General features: G+C 41.0%; 1 protein-coding gene across 3 annotated transcripts in view; it reads left to right on the top strand.

The window, feature by feature from the left end:
• Positions 1 to 16,500, top strand: part of ENOX2 (ecto-NOX disulfide-thiol exchanger 2) — a 186,095-nt gene that overhangs the window by 92,309 nt on the left and 77,286 nt on the right. For 2 of the 3 annotated variants that reach the window (XM_065900567.1, XM_065900566.1), the window contains exon 1: positions 14,701 to 14,749. The exons of the other annotated variant lie outside the window; for it this stretch is intronic. In XM_065900567.1, coding sequence (XP_065756639.1) covers positions 14,701 to 14,749 — 49 coding nt within the window. Of the gene's footprint in view, positions 1 to 14,700; positions 14,750 to 16,500 lie in introns of those variants that run through there. 3 annotated transcript variants of the gene reach the window in all.

The raw sequence follows: 16,500 nt of genomic DNA, 5'->3' as shown, positions 1-16,500 counted from the left end.
GTCTCCCACTGTATGTCTCTGCTTCCCAGCTACCCCTACCTGACTCACCTTCCATTGCATGGAGTGGAAAAACTATACATGTTGGGATATTTTCCTTTTTAGGCTCAAAACATCACTGAGAGGCATTTTTTAAAATCTCTTTACAGGAACCAAAGAGCATGTTTAACAGATTAAAAGTGATTAGAAGATCATCCCCTGGGAAAACAGAGTAAGAGGAGATAGATTAATATTTCTGTTGAAAAGGGGTTCTTTTGCATTGGGGTTTAATATAAGTGATAACTTTGATCACAGTGGTTTTCTTGAACATTAAGACAGATTACTTAAGGAGACTGCAGCTGTGGGTAGGATTATCTGCTTATTATGCTGCATGCCCAGGTGAAGATAGGTCCACAACCTCCAGGCTGATATTCAGCCAATGTGCCCTGGATGGTCATACCAGTTTTAAAATATTGGAAAACTTCTCTTCCAGTTGGTAGATAGGTACTGCCAGGTGCCCCATAAGTGATAACCAGCCATTCCTGCCAATAAATAATCACTGTCCAGATCCCCCCTAAGTGACTGCCTGTCACCCAGGCCATCTTGATCCTCCTGGTATCCTCCAGACTTCCCACGGTCTAGCAATAATGGATTGACCTCTGGCACAACAAGGGGATTTCCTGGGCCCTACTCCAGTGGTAAGGTTCTGTTTGGTTGCTCATGCCATACTGGTGTTTGAATATTTTGAATATCATTCCTAGTTCCCCTGATCTTATTCCCATGACTTCAGATCATTTCTGTAGACAGAACCAACCAGCTAACCAGAGAACCCCTAGTAGAGTTTCTGTTCTGCTCTTATGTAGGCTAGCTTCAGTTAGTGAAAGAAGAAATTAATAGGGAAAATATTAGCAAGATTAACTTGGGGAAAATTTGTATAAAATTTGGGGAAAGCATTTTTACTTAAAAAAATAACCAGTAAATACTGTGAGCCACAATTAGTGTCAGGTAGTACAGTGCTGTCAGCAAATTGAAGGAGATCAAACTCGGCTGTTTGTTCATTCACTATGCCATATCCCAGAGCATAGTTAGCGGTATATAAGGTACCATCCCTACCCTCAAAGTTCTTACAACCCAGCAGAGGAAATATCGCAGGTTACCAGATAATTATTCATACAAGGTAAAATACTGATGGCCATTTAGAGAATCGTACTAGCACGAAGTATCTCTTAGATATGTATTGAATACAATGTCAGCATACTTTCTGTTGTACAAGGGAACCCCCAGACTGGAAAATGTTCAGTTCGTATAAGAAAAAATAAGAGGGGGTTCACTTAGACAAAACCAGACTATCATCTCTGTGATAGTAAATTAGTACTAACTACAATGATGAGTAATATTTAATGCTACAAACCCTGATTACCAAAGAAAAGCTTATTGAAATCAGTACAATGATGCAAGACAGACCATTGAAGGATTCCTTCTGCTCCTATGATGGAAACAAATTGGATAATTTTGATTCCTTATCATCCTCTATGAAATTGTATTTGCTAATAGAATGAAAATATCATTGGTAAAGAAAGAAGAGCAGAGATGAATCATTATAATGAGTGTTCAAATAAACAGCATCAGATTCAGAATGTTACATTATTATATTGCCTAAATAAAACCAACCAGGATTTCCCACTGCAAACAGGCCTTTGTGTATAACACACTTGTTTAAAGTGCAGTGACTAGAACACTTATTCCTCCTAGGTGATGCTGGAGTTGGTACTACTGTCGCAGAGATTTTCTGGAAACCCAATTGAATTCTCCTGTGTGAGGTTCTCTTAGCCATCTCGGACAGGATGCATCCTTCTTAATTTGTTGGTATCCATTTGGCTTTCTTCATTTCTGGTTAGCAATCTTCTGCTCCAGACTTCCTACCACCAGCTGGAATGGGTAGGGGAATGCAGGCTGATATATCTCGTACCATCATTAACCCGCTCACCTTCCAGCCTCATGCTGGGGTCTCTGACACTTGCCAAATGGCTTCCCTATGTGAGAAGTTCATAGGGATTGAAGTTGCATCAGTGGGTGGTAGGGAAGGGGCTCCCTAGGTGTCAGACATCACATTTGTCTTACTCTTGCCTCATTCACTGAATCAATTCTCACTGAGTACCTACTGTGCACTAAGTGTAGCCTCTTTTACTTTATTCCTAGAAGTCTATATTCCTTTCCTTTCCCACATGTTTTGGCCAATTCACTGGTATCCTGAAATGCATCAACCTCAATTCTCCCCTCTGATGAGCTTAAGTGGACTTTAATAATCCCTGCTAAATTGTCTTGTGACTCTGTCATATGAATAAAGGCTATGGACTCTAGGTTAGATTGTAAGCATCAAATTAATTTTACTGCAAAGGTCAGGCTGCTCTCCTGGTGTTCTGTTGTGCTTGAAGGTTAGTCACTGCATGCTTGACCAAAACCTTCCTGTCTGAGCTGTATTCAAAACAGATTTCAAGATATAGCCAGATTGAGAGCCAGACATTTGGAGATAAAGACTGTGTACTTTGACCCCCTGGAAAAAGCAAGCAGCTGCAGTGATTTTATATATATATACAATACATCATCATCATCTCCAGGAGATGATAGGCATTAAGCTCAGCACCTCTTGCTCCCAAAGCAAATGTCTGCTCATCTTTTCCACATAGCTGCTCATGTCAGAGAAAAGGAATATTTCTTCCCAAATGACTTCTAAACTTGCTGAGAAGTGCTGCCCCTAGGGAAGCAGGACCTATCAGTGGAGTTTGGCTCAAAAAAAGACATAATCGTATTCAGATAATGGCAGATACCTTTATCCTGGTTCCCTTTAACCTTCATCTGTCTTCCTAATTTACCACGGGTTCTCTCTTTCCAGCTCACCTCTCTTGGCCAAGCCTGTTGTGAGTTCATGCACTCCTGACGTATGTGTCTAATATACTCATCAGTTCAAGTTCTACAAGTAACATTCATGTAATAATAACTTGCCATTTATATTCCTGGAAAAATCCAAAGATGGTATCTGAGGCTCTCAGGTCATATCCAGGCTATTGTCAGAGCTACAATACCTTGAGGCTATAGGGGCTGGGGTCACAAACTTCTTATATCATGACAGTTCCTTTGGGCACAATTGTGGTCTCTTTCAAATTTCCTTAGAAGAGACAGCAATAGTCAATTTTCTATTCCAGAGAATAGAGGGAGATATAGTCAGATTGCAATTCTGAATTTAATTTTTCTCAATGAGAAATTTACAAATAGACCTAGGGAAGCTCTGTAGCCTTTTGTTCCTTACAACGTTCAGCTTTCACCTGTGGCAGTCATACTGCTGACCCACTGTGTGCAGGACGTGTGTGTTCAGTGGTTGAGTTGTTTTCTTTTTTTCTGAGTAATCCTCATCCTCTGCCCAAGTCTCCTATAGCCAGTTGTGTTTGCAAGACAAGGCCAGGTGAGATGTATAGCCTGAGGCTCTGGAGCAGAGGAAAGCAGAAAGTGAAGTGACTCAGGAAGGCATCATCTGGAATACTGAACACCAGCTAAGTCACTAAAACAGATCCAAAATGTTTTTTTTTCAGGAAAATTCAATCCCTCCTTGCAGATACCCTATGAGGGGGCTAACATTCCATCTGGACAGACACATAAGTCAAACACCTTAATTTCTGAAACAGAATGACAGCTTGGCCAGTTTTTATGTCTAATAGCTAAAACATGTGGGCCTCTCTTCAGCCCACAACAGACTGTCGGCCTTCCATGTGCTCACTAGAGCACTCCCTCTTGAATTACCTGCCCTATAGCTCTTAGCTATATATAGGGACACGCCAACCAGATGTGCTTGCCTAAGAAGTGCTGTCTCCAGGGAAGCAGGCCCTATCATCAGTGGAGTCTGGTTCCAAAATGACATGATCATATTAAAATAATGGCAGACACTTCTGTCCTGGTTCCCTATAACCTCATCTGTCCTTCTCATGTACCTCATGCTCTCTCCTGTTCACCTCCTATGTGTACCCCTTTTGTGAGTGCATTCACTGCTGATGGAAATGTCTAATATACTTGTCAGGTTAAGTTCTGGTATCTTTCATGGAGGAGCTTACCAACATCCCACCTTTAAGATTTTCTTACTCTTTTCCTCTAACCAGTAGGACAAACAGGATTGTCACTTCATACTCAGGTCTCCTATGGAGTCTTGTTCGGTCTTCATTTTGTGTGTGAATTTGCCAACCTCTAGCCCCAAGTAGATTATAAATTATCTGAGGGAAGTAACTGTCTTTTGTTTCTCTCGTGTCCCTCTCAGTCTAACAAAACATAATAGGGGCTCAATAAGTACCGTTTGTTCATTCATGAAACTAGGAAATACTATTCAAATGGACTATACTGTTTCTGGATTCCAGTGTACTCTTTTTTTCTTCTCAGAAATGAAATTTTACTCTGAGGTTGTATTGTACTCTGCCAGAAGTAAAAATGTACTCTGTGGATCTGTGCTTTGAACTACAATCAGATATTCCAATTGTAGTGGCTTAAGGAATCTACGCTTCTCACTGTAGCTGAGAGAGTGGCTGAAAACTCTGATCTACTGCATTCAGTAGGTGCTGCTATCATCAAAGGAGCAGCCCAAAGCCCTTTGCCTCTGTACCTTGGCTCTCTTTCTAACCCAAATTCTGATGTGGGGTGGTCGTACTGCCTCTGCTAATTTTCACTTAACCTCTCCATGCCTCCCTGTTTTCTTCAAAAAAGCCCATCAATATCGACCTGCCTTCCAGGGATGTTTTGAGGACATAATGCTGATAAGAAAACATTCTCTATGAGAGAATATTGATGGCAGTTGTTTTGTAGCCACAGAAAGAGAGGGCACTCAGCAGTAATTGGGGGCCATGTTTAGCCACCCAACCACCCATTATCGTTAGTACTCAGATTGATTCTAATGCATCATAATAATGCAGCTTGTGATCCACATGTAGGGGGGTAATTTATTGTCAGGTGGTGATTGTTAGTAATGACAAGCTGTTTGAACATATTCAGAACATAGTTGTACACATTTCTTGTTTTTCTTTCTTCCTTTGTCTATCCTATTTTCTCCTTTTATATTGCATATTATGGTATTGTTTTTATTCTTTAAATAAGCTTAGTGTCTCAATGAACAGCTAGAATACAGGAGACTGATTTGGAAAAGCAGTTTAAGTAGGCAAGTCCAATTTAAGAATGGTGGTGGATTTTATCACTCAGCTTTATTAATGGGCCTCATTCCCACTGTATCGCATTTCTTCCCCCAACACATTCGTATAAAAGCCCTTGCCTCTCCCATTAACCCCTTTGGCTGGTGTTAACTCATTCCTGGGCATTTGTTGCCATAGCTGCAGCCACCCCTCAGCTGGAGCCCTCGTGCTAGCCCTTGCAGAGGCCATGAGGGGCTGGCCTGCTTATTCCAGGCGTCAGCTGTTAGGCGGAGGCCAAGAGCCTTGCAACCTCAGAGGTCAAACAGCCTGTCCCATGCGTTTAAGCCCTGTCTTTTTTTTTTTTTTTTTTTTCTTAGCAGCAGATGGGTATGTGGCTGTCCAGCCTCAAGGCTGGGAAACATGTGTGGGAATATTACCAGCACTCTTCCTCCCTCACCCCCTCCTGGGCGCCCAAGCAGGTAGCCTAGCACCATATTCAAAAAGATGATCGATATTTCCACTCTGTTGTTTGAATCTCTTCCTTCAACACCTGCGGCAGCTGTGGGGAATTGTGCACAACTTGCGTCTGTTCACTGAAATAATTGCCAACAGTTTTATGGAGCGTCTCGTGTGTATTTTTGCCCGTTTACAGATTTGATTATATCGTTTGTAGAATGGAAACGTTGCTTTCCACTGCTTACTCTCATTCTTATAGATCTTCAAGGAGAGACCTTTTTAAAAACAAAATGGAAATGACATGCAAATGGTTATGTTAATATCACACAGGCAAAAGTCAGGGCCTTCAGAAGGCTCCTCAGGCGCAAACTCATCACATCTTGTACACATGGCTGAGTCACCAGCCTGCACTGTCCTAAGAGAAATAACCAGGAAGAGAAAATGTTAGATGCCTGTAATGTGTGACTACTTTCTGCCCTAGGCTTCAGCACCGACATAGGCCAGAGCAAACACAACTCTCACACATGCAGATTGGACAGGTTCAGTGGGATTTGAGGAAGATGTTCAAAGGTGGAAAGTTTCCACATAGACCAGTAATACAGAGTTGGAAAAGAAATTTTAATTTTGTCTGTGTTGTGCCAGCTTTGCCAGACAGGTGGCAAGGCTAAATCTGTGGATTCGCTCCAGACTTTAGAAATTCATAACCATCTAGTCCTTTACCTTGACTTTAACAGCACTGATATCATAGCATCAACAACAGCAGCAGAGCCACACAACATTAACAGCTAACATTTATGGAGTATCCTATACCCTTCAAAATACTTTTACAATAAATATCTCTTGTTTAAACATCTCACCAACCCTGTAAGATCAGTATTATTGCTGTCTGTGTTTTTGAGATGAGGGAACCAAAGCTCAGAAACATTAAGTGACTTGCCCAAAGTCACATAGCTGGCAAATAACCTAGCCTTCTGACCCCAAAACCCTGAGGTACCCCTGCTAGGCAATACACACAGCACTGTCACCCTGCTCACTAGCCCACTGCCACCGCCATGTCCCCAGATCTCTGGGTAAACAAATTAAGACCCATGCAGGGATTTGCTTGAAAAACAAAAGGAAAGTAGCCTTGTTACAAAAGAATTACTGACTCTCCGTATGGGTTCACTACTAAATGATACCTTTGACACTCGTGTTTGTTCATGCATTACCAACTACTGGGCAAGATGGAGGTGGGTGGGGGAAGCCAGGCAGAGGGGAGGGATATGAAGGAGAACACCACAAATTAAAGCTCCTGGCAACTGAAGAATCCTTCCGAAATTCAGATAAAACATTTCTGAAGAGACAGCGTCATTATACATAGTACTACTATAAAGATAAGCAAGGAATAATGAACACAAAATTCAGAATAGTGGTATCTCCGAGGGGAGATGGAAGGAATTACAGGAGGGGCACACAGTGGCCTTTAAAGGTAATAGTTATATTCTTTTTCTTCAACTGCATGTCGGACATACAATTTTCATTGCACCATAGTTTTTTATACTTCACACTTGTCTCATAAATTCCTCTTTGTACCTACTCAATATTTAATTTTTAAAAAATAGAAGAAAGTGTGAGTCAGTGGAAAAATAGGATTTGCTATACAGAAATCAACTTTACATTTTTAAGGAACACTGCTCTTGAAAGCTAAGTGCACTTTGATAAAATCCTTAGCAAGCTTGCTCTGACAGTGTCTTCCAGTGACATACCAGTTAGCTTCTCAAGAAGTTGTGATTTGTGAGGAGGGCATGCTTTCCCAGAATTTTGCTAGGGTCGTTGAGCATTTCAGCTGCCTTGCCCCTCCCTTCTCATCCCCTCCTTTTTGACAGTGAACTTCTAGCTTCTGGAAGAGGAAAGAACAGTGGCATGGTCATTTGGGAATTTGAAGTTAAGTGCTTGAACTGTAACTGTGGCTTTATGGGTTGTTACCCAAAGACATATTATCTTTAGGCTTTCCTTGGTGTTGGACCTGACAGAGAATGCAGTCAACGAGTGGGCTTGTGTATTTATTTTCATCACTGGTTGGTTTCTCTCTGGCCAGTCTAGGCATGCTGTAAGCACAGGCTGACAGGAATTATGGCTTTTCTTCATGTGGAAATAAGTGGATAAGCAAATACTCTCAGCCTTATTTTGTTTCCAATTCATTATTTACAGGGAATTCACCCTTTGAAATCATTTTCAAATCAAATTTGCTCTACCAATCCCTGTAAGGTTTGCTCTGGAGATCATCACCAATGTAGACGTCTTTTATTTTTTAACCTCTTTTGTCTCCTCCATGTTAATGCCAATTTAAAAAAAAAAGAAATACAAATGGATTAAAGGTGATGTCACTAGTGGCCTGGAGATTCACTCAGGAAGAAAATTTAAGTTACAGCAGAAATGGATAAAAGGAAAGCAAGTCAATAACTCACATGTGTTTGCTATTCAGACTACTATTGTTGTATTAAAATATTCAGGAGAGCTATTGAATTAAGTGGGGAAGAAATACATCATATATAAGATAGATTCCAGGAAAGGCACTATTGTTAATACTGTTCCAGAATCACAAACCGTTGACCAAATCACTTGCATATGGATTATTCCTGGAGTAGGCTGACACATACAGTGGGTGTCCCCTGCTCAGCTGTCACAGAGGTCACAGCCATGACCTCCCTTTCTAACCTCCCTTTGTCTTACTGGAAAGCTTGCCATGAAGAGCAACCTCTTCTCCTGCCTACCACATTGCCTCCCATCCTGGTCATGGATAATCGAGACGTAATACTAAGTTATTCTGGTTTTCTTTCACCACAGATGGGGTGATCACAAAAGAGAGCCTGGATGCAATGCCATCCATGCTTTTGGAGAAAAAAGCAAGTGGGTTTTGGCAGCAGATCTGATGGGTTTGTGGTATGTATATACAGTGGGGGCGGAGGGTAACACTAGAAAATCTTTTGAGGATTTTATTACCAGTACCACTTTTAGAAAATGCATCGATCAGATGAGAGGCATATAAATTAGTCCTGCTTTTCTTTCTAGCAGTGCTCTTGGTAAATAATTGGTTAAAGAGAAGCCATCTTATTCTTTTTTGTTTAAATATATTCCCCACTGTTATTAATGGCTGGTTCCTATACTGGTACTTTCCTGCCCTTTTCACCTGACGTAATCATAACACTCCCCTCTCTCCTCACCCACAATGGCCCCTGCTTTCCATAAGATATCAGAGGTAATACCCACTATGGTTAATATATTAATAATAATTACTGGCATTCTACTTATTAAGCTAGGCATTGCAGTGGGTCTTTTTTTTCACATATTTTCTCCTTTAACCCTTACCACAACCCAATGAGATAGGTACTTGTTATTATCATTTTTCAGACGTAGAAAATGAAGAACAGAGACATTAAGTCACTTTCTTAGCATCACACAGATAATAAGTTTCGGGCCAAGATTAGAACTTGGATCTAATCCAAAGAGCATGATCCTAACTCCTGTTACAACCCCATTTTTTCTTCATTCAAGGTCACACAGCATTAAGGGTTGAGAGTTTGTTATTCTTAGTCTGGCCAAAGGCATGATGGGGATTGCTGGAAGTGTGTTGCAGTTTTCAAAAAAACCTCAATCATTTTGAAAAATGAAGGGTAGTGGGGATGGTGTGAAGTTCTGTATAGTAAAGTCTATTGTTTTCTGATTATTTGTCAAATTGAGGTGGAGTTTGAAAATTCAAGTTAGGCTGCCTATAGAGGTGGAGAAGCTAGAAAGGGGCCAGGGCTGCTGGCCCAAAGCAGAGCCATTAGTCACTGCCTCCTGCGGCTGTATGTGTATATATAGCATTGCCCTTAGTATTTGAGGATGACTCTGCTGAGGCAGCTAGTTCTCAAGCCAAAGTTCCCATTATCAGTAGGATTTAACACTTGACTTGTTTATAGTGGTCATGGCCAGTGTCCTACCCCCCCCCCCGACTTAGACCATGGCCTTGCAGCCAGTGACTTGCAAAGCAAGTCAACAACGTAGGCTAATACCCATCCTCTCAGAGTCCAACGAACTGGAGAACACAAAATGACTCCAGTTTTTTAACATTCTACTTTTAGGAGCAAGGAATAATAAGTAAACTGATATGGAAAATATTCTCCACTCATGCCCATCCCCCCAAATAAGAACAATTTCTATTCTAGGTTTTAGACTTAGCACAAATACAACCTTATCTCCTACACTTTTAAGATATCCACAGTACCATAATTGACTTATATTTCAAAACTCACTTTAAAATAACCTTCTCCAGCTTAACATCACTTCCTCTATGCTCCCCTCCCTCCTCCACCACCACCTCTCGTCCTAGCAAAGTGGCTACCTCGCCTTTCTTCATATCTGTTTAGCCATTATCAAACAATAATTTTGTTTTCGCGTTTGTCTCTCCCATTAGTCTATGAACCCTTCAAAGGGCAGGGAAACATGGATTTTTCACCTTGGTACCATCAAACGCTGTGTGGATTTAACATGTTTGTTAAATTAATATTCAGAATGTATCCTGAAGCCCTGCCATAGCCTCACTCAAAGATTCAGGTACGCCTAGCACATATTGACCACCTGTGTTGTTTTTACCACAACCCTGGGAAAGGGGTGGTACCATTCTCATTTATAGATGAGAAAACAAACTCTGTTTCTCAAATTTGTAGTGGGAATAAGAGTTATCTAGGGTGCTTGTTCAACAGGCAGATTCCCCAGCGCCACCCAGATGAAAACCTCAGCCAGGGACCCTGGAACTTGGCTATTTAGCAAGTGCTGCAGGTGATTCTGGTGCACATGGTTGGAATGCACTTGGACAAACACGGGTGTAAGTGATTGCTGCACTGCGAGTAAATAGTGGAGCCAGAGTTCAAACTCAGCCCTCCTAGTTCCAGATCTAGCCCATGCTATATTTATCTTTGTTGTACTCTATCTCCTATGGCAAGGAAGTGGACTGAAACATGTTGGAAAGATTTTCAGCAAAAAGGGCTAAAGCAAAACGGCTTGTAGATTAACCCCAGGGCTGTCTATTTTTTGCTCCTCCAAGAGATCTTGCCAGACTTCCAACAGCATAGTAGCAGGTTTGCCAAATCATCTCTTATGCAACTTACCTCAGAAAAGCATTGACCACAGGACTTTGGGAACTTTCAGAGTTTATGCTTCTAATTTGTTCTTTCTCCATTTCCCCCTCCACCACCGACCATGCCATTAACCTAAAGAGCATGCTCAGTACCTGAAATGCAATTAGTTGATTTGTTAAATATTAAGATTTATAGTTGAAAACCAGTAGCTACAATATTTGGGACCTGACAGTAATGTTAATGTGTCTGTTTCAAAACTAGGAAAAGAAATGTGAGGCTTAACAGGCCAATTAGTGGAGATGTTAAAGTAGCTGATATATGGTAGTATTTTTTGTGGCCCAATTATTCTTTTGGTGCTTTTAAAAAATATTAGTTAATTAATTAATTTATTTATTTATTTTGGCTGCACTGGGTCTTAGTTGCAGCACACAGGATCTTCATTGCGGCATGCGGGATCTTTAGTTGCAGCATGTGGACTCTTAGTTGCGGCATGCAGGTTTCTTAGTTGCAGCACGTGGGCTTCTTAGTTGTGGCACATGGGCTTCTTAGTTGCAGCACGTGGGCTTCTTAGTTGTGGCATGCAGACTCAGTTGCAGCATGTGGACTCCCAGTTGCGGCATGCAGACTCAGTTGCAGCATGCAGGTTTCTTAGTTGCGGCATGCGGACTCTTAGTTGCAGCATGCGGGCTTCTTAGTTGTGGCATGCGGGCTTCTTAGTTGCGGCACGTGGGCTTCTTAGTTGCAGCATGTGGACTCTTAGTTGCAGCATGTGGGCTTCTTAGTTGTGGTATGTGGACTTCTCAGTTGCGGCATGCGTGCAGGATCTAGTTCCCCGACCAGGGATCGAACCTGGGCCCCCTGCATTGGGAGCATGGAGTCTTACCCACTGGAACACCAGGGAAATCCCTGGTGTTCTTTATCTAAATGTTAGGTGAGGAAATGTGGAATGAATGTGATGATGTAATCCTAAAGACTAAGACTAATGGCCACAGTCAACCATTCACCCTAGACCTGAGTAATATGAGTTCACTGGTATCTCAGAAGCCCAAGAAACCAGGAGTGAGAAGTTATGGACCTTAGTGTGGAAAGGCCCAAGAGAGCCTCTCTAGTACAGCTAGCCACTGCTCTTACTGACTGAGGAAGCCCTCCAAGGTTCCCATGGTGGAGCCTGCTGGTTTTCTAGGACTCCTACATCTGACTTCAACCTATTCTCCTGGCTCACATTCAACTAATAACCTTGAAGTGACAAGCACTATATCTGAGGTTCCTCAACTCACTCGTGCCAGCCCATCTTGAAATAACAAAGGAGGCCCCTGGCTCCAGCTTAGGGAAGTGGGAGGAGAGACCCTCACATGGCAGCTGAATGGTTTCTTTCTTAAACAGAAAAAAAAAGGAAGGGAAAGATAAAGGAAGTGGGGTTAAATCATGACTGAGTACATGCTCTGTGTCTCAGGTTCTGTGTACTTTATACTGTAGTGACAGGATATAGCTCAGTGGCTAAAATTTGGGCTCTGGAGCCATACTGCCTGAATCTGAATTTCACCTCCAGCATCAACTCCACCTGTGACCCTGGGCAACTTCCTAACTTCTTTGTGTTCCATTTTCTTTATCTGTAAATTGGGTCTAATGATAAATCTTACCTATCTCATAGTGTTGTTATGTGGATTAGATTAAATAATAATATAAAGCCTTGAAACAGTGTTTGGTACATAATAAGCATTTAATCAATATTAGGGATCAACATTATTATCATTGGCTTAGTACATGAAAGATAGGTATCATTATCTCTAACTGAAGGTGAATAAACATGCTAGAGTTTTCAAAACTTGCCTAAAATCACACAGCTTGTAAAAGAGCCAAGACTTGATTTGAGATCTGTCTGGCCCCAAGATCTGTACTCCTCCCACTATACCCTGTTCCCTTCATAAATGTAGGGTATATGCTGTGAGTTCCTTGAAGAGATGTATGCCAAAACTTTTGGCCTTCTTCTTCCTCACTACACCCCCACTGCAACTGCCATCTGGAGGGCTGGCTTGGTGCCCTGGCTTCTTATACACCTAGTTTAAAACCTTGAACATTCTTATAACTGCTCCAATATGGAGGTGGCTCTCTCCAAGACCCCTTGGCTTATAGACTAGAACAGTGAGTCTTCCAGCATGGGGGTTAGTTTGTGAAAGCACCCTCTAACCTGAGGTTCTCATCTGCATACCTTGAGGATCAAGCTACTCTTTCCCACCCCCAACCCCACCACACTCACAGCTCCTGTGAGAATAATTACCTACTATATGGGCTAGCATAAAAACCTTTCCCTTTCCCTGTTATTTTTTCTTTTTCCTCTCCTTCCCTCCCCCTCCCCAAGGAAGAATATATTATGGCATCCTGATCCCCTTGAATGGCTCTTTGATTCATCCTTGGTAACACTCATAAGGAGATAAAGCCCTCGCTTGCCTGATAGCGTCATCTCTCTCAAGCCTCCTGGGAGCCTTGTATTAAAGCCCCCGTCACTTCTCTCACCCTGCATAGCCATGATGCAAGCTGTGGCGTCACTGCTGGTGATGTCTGTGGTCAGAGAGAGAGGTGCCCAGGGCTTCAGTGCCTTGCTCACAAACAATAATGGATTGTTAATTCTCAAAGAAAATGAAGAAGGATTCAAAATAACACCTACAACGCACAATATTACTTCCTGAACAATAAATACCAAACAGAAGATAAACCCTTGAGCCCTAGGCTTAACATAGACCCAAAACATGAGTTATCCTGCTGTTTCCTTTCCCTTAGCCAGAGAACAGAAAATACAATGTTATTGAGTTCTAGGACACCCCATCCTGACCTTGTGCCATAATCTTCCACAACATATACTTCTTGTATGTCTACTGTATGCAAGGTCCTGTGTGATATGCTGGAGATGGGGTTTTCTTCTGTATTCCACACAAGCATTTTCTACACTTCTCTCTTTTCCTTTGTCATGGTATTCCTAGTGCTATTTCCAGGACCACTCTCAAAACAGTACCCCATCAGCCTTCCACAGCACCTGGATTCCTCACCATAAGGATAATTTCTTTGGCATGAAGCATAAAATTAACCTTGCTAAAAATGTTAATAGATTCCTGGTTGAGGATGGGAGGGGTGTGATCAGATTAGTCTTAGCACAGTGGCGTAAGGGTGTAGGGCATAAGCTGCAGAAGTTGGGATTGGCTGCACATGTGGTGGACAGGAAGGAAGTGTAAAGAAACCAGGAGTATAAGGCACCCTCCAGTAAGAACATATGAAAATTGCTACAATAGAGCTGGGTTTGTTAAACTTGGCACTATTGGCATTTGGGGTCAGATAATTGTTTGGTGGTGGGGGGTTGTCCTGTACGTTGTAGGGTGTTTAGCAGTATCCCTGAACTCTACCCACTAGATGTCAGTAGCACCTCCTCACTCCCAGTTGTGACAACCAAAGGTGTTTTCAAATATTACCAAATGTCCCTGGGAGGGAAGGTAAACTCAGCCCCCATTAAGAATCACTACAATACAGGACATGGGGAGCACCCATATGTAATGATGAGCTCTATAGCCCTCCCAGCTCAAATATTCTCTAACCTTCTGACTCCTTTAGTTTTGTATAAGATAGTGGTTAAGAGCATGAACTGTGGAGCCAGATTGCCTGGGTTTGAATCCCAGCTCCACTGCAAGCTAATGTATGACCATGGACAGGTTGCTTAACCTCTCTGTTCCTGCTACCTCATCAGTAAAATGAGGATAATGAGAGGTCCTACTTCACAGGGTTATGAGTTTTTAATTAATGTACATAAAGTGTCTAGGAGAATGCCTGGCACATAATAAGAATTAAAGAAGTGTTAACTATTATTAATCTTGTTATAATTACTATCATTAATACTATCATTCACCATTTATCTAAGTCCTAGTATGTTCCAGAGTCCTGATGTCTCACCCAGTTTTGACCCACTATTTTCCTTCTGCAGAAATGACTAGAGAGCTAAATCCACGGTTCAGGACCACACAATGCCAAGAAATTTTAAATGGCTATGGGTCTATGAAATAGGCATTGCAGGTAAGCCCTACTTTGTACAATTACTGAGTTCTTAGACTTCACTTATTTAAAAGCCAACTTATTGGCACATACTTTGAGCTAGTCACTGGAGAATACACAAAAGTAAATGAGGTTTATATCCCCTGCCCTCAAGGTGCTAACAAATATAGCTGCTACATGCACATTTATTTTAGTAAATTTAATAACCTTACATTCTCAAAGTAATTCCAATCATTGCCTTCTTACCTATAAAGAATTTTTCTGTGATGAAAATTATCTCCCCATCTCCAGACTTATCTTTCTTAAAGTTAGTATTTCCGTAATCGTGATTCTCTTACATTATCAGCATGTTCAGATTATAATACCCCAAATTATCACCATGTTATCTTCATCTGTCTCTCTCTCCATTTAAAATATTCATAAGAAACTCACTAAAATATTTTTTATCTTAATACAACAACAGAATAGCTTGCCATTACAATACAATAACTAAATAGCTTGGCATCTGCTTCTGGGAACAACAATGTCTGTGCAAGACTCCCTTATATATATACTCATAGATTTCCTTATTAATTTGTTTTAAATTGTTTGCTGGACATCTTCTCTATGTCAGACACAGTTTGTATGCACTAGGAATAACAAGGAGGAGTAAGAGACTTCAAAGTCTAGGAGGAGAGACAGCCACAGAAAAAGGGGACAAAAATATAATGTACAATACTGTGTAATAAAGTTATAGCAAGCATAAAAACCAATGGATGTAAAACTGAACTAAAGAAAGAAAAATTATAGGGGAGTAAACTGTCAGAGAAGAAGAGTTTATGTCTTAATAAAATATATTTGGCAAGATGGCACCAACATATTGAACTTGTTTCAAAGGAAATAAGGGAAACATTTGAAATAATTAACTCCACTACAGGATGAGGTGTATCACAGAATATGTGTGTGTGTGTGTGTGTGTGTGTGTGTGTGTGTGTGTGTGTATTGTCTTCAAGATCAAATAACTTTGACAGTAATTGACTACTTAATCAGTGAAGCATAAACAGTGTAAAAATAAACAGATGGCAGTAGTGATTTGATAGTTTTGGGGTGATACCAGCTTAAAGTGGATTTCAGTTTCCAATGTTTAATTTTTTTCGTGCTAATGAACTCTTGTTCCAAAGTGCCATATCTTCAATCAGTTTACCTAGAGGGCACTCATTTACAGCCACTCTACAACTTGATGTCTTGAGGAGTTGCCACACAAGCAGAACAATAGAACCAGCATAGCAGGACATGATCTACAGACTTGGGTGAGGTATTTTGAATACCATTTGACAACCACTGGCACTTACTTTCTGAATATTCTTGGCTGTTGCCAGTGAGTATAGGACTCATGGGAAAATGAGCAATTTCTTCCTTTAGTGACGTAGGACTACTTTTATAAAACACCTAAAGAAATTATTAGATGTGCAATTTTAGTCTGAAAAGTGAATCAGGACCTAACTTTTCCACCATTAAGTGATAATTCGTAACAGATGTGTAGCACAGCATGTTTTGTTAGTACAGACCTTAAATCCAGATTGCTGCCAGAGATGATCATCTGGGATTTCTCTTTGAAAGTAAAAATTTACAAGCTTGCTTATATATATGACTGTGCCTATATGGGGAAAAGATTATAGCTAATAAAATCAAACTGAATTATTAGTTGGGTGCATCTATCCCTGGTTATAACTCTAAATAAATTTCTACATATAAATTCAGTTGTCCTAGAGAGTGAATCAGTTTAGCAATTA

The sequence above is a fragment of the Phocoena phocoena genome, chromosome X (genome assembly GCF_963924675.1).
Source record: "Phocoena phocoena chromosome X, mPhoPho1.1, whole genome shotgun sequence".
Lineage (NCBI taxonomy): Eukaryota > Metazoa > Chordata > Mammalia > Artiodactyla > Phocoenidae > Phocoena > Phocoena phocoena.
This window is presented reverse-complemented; position numbering and strand designations above follow the sequence as displayed.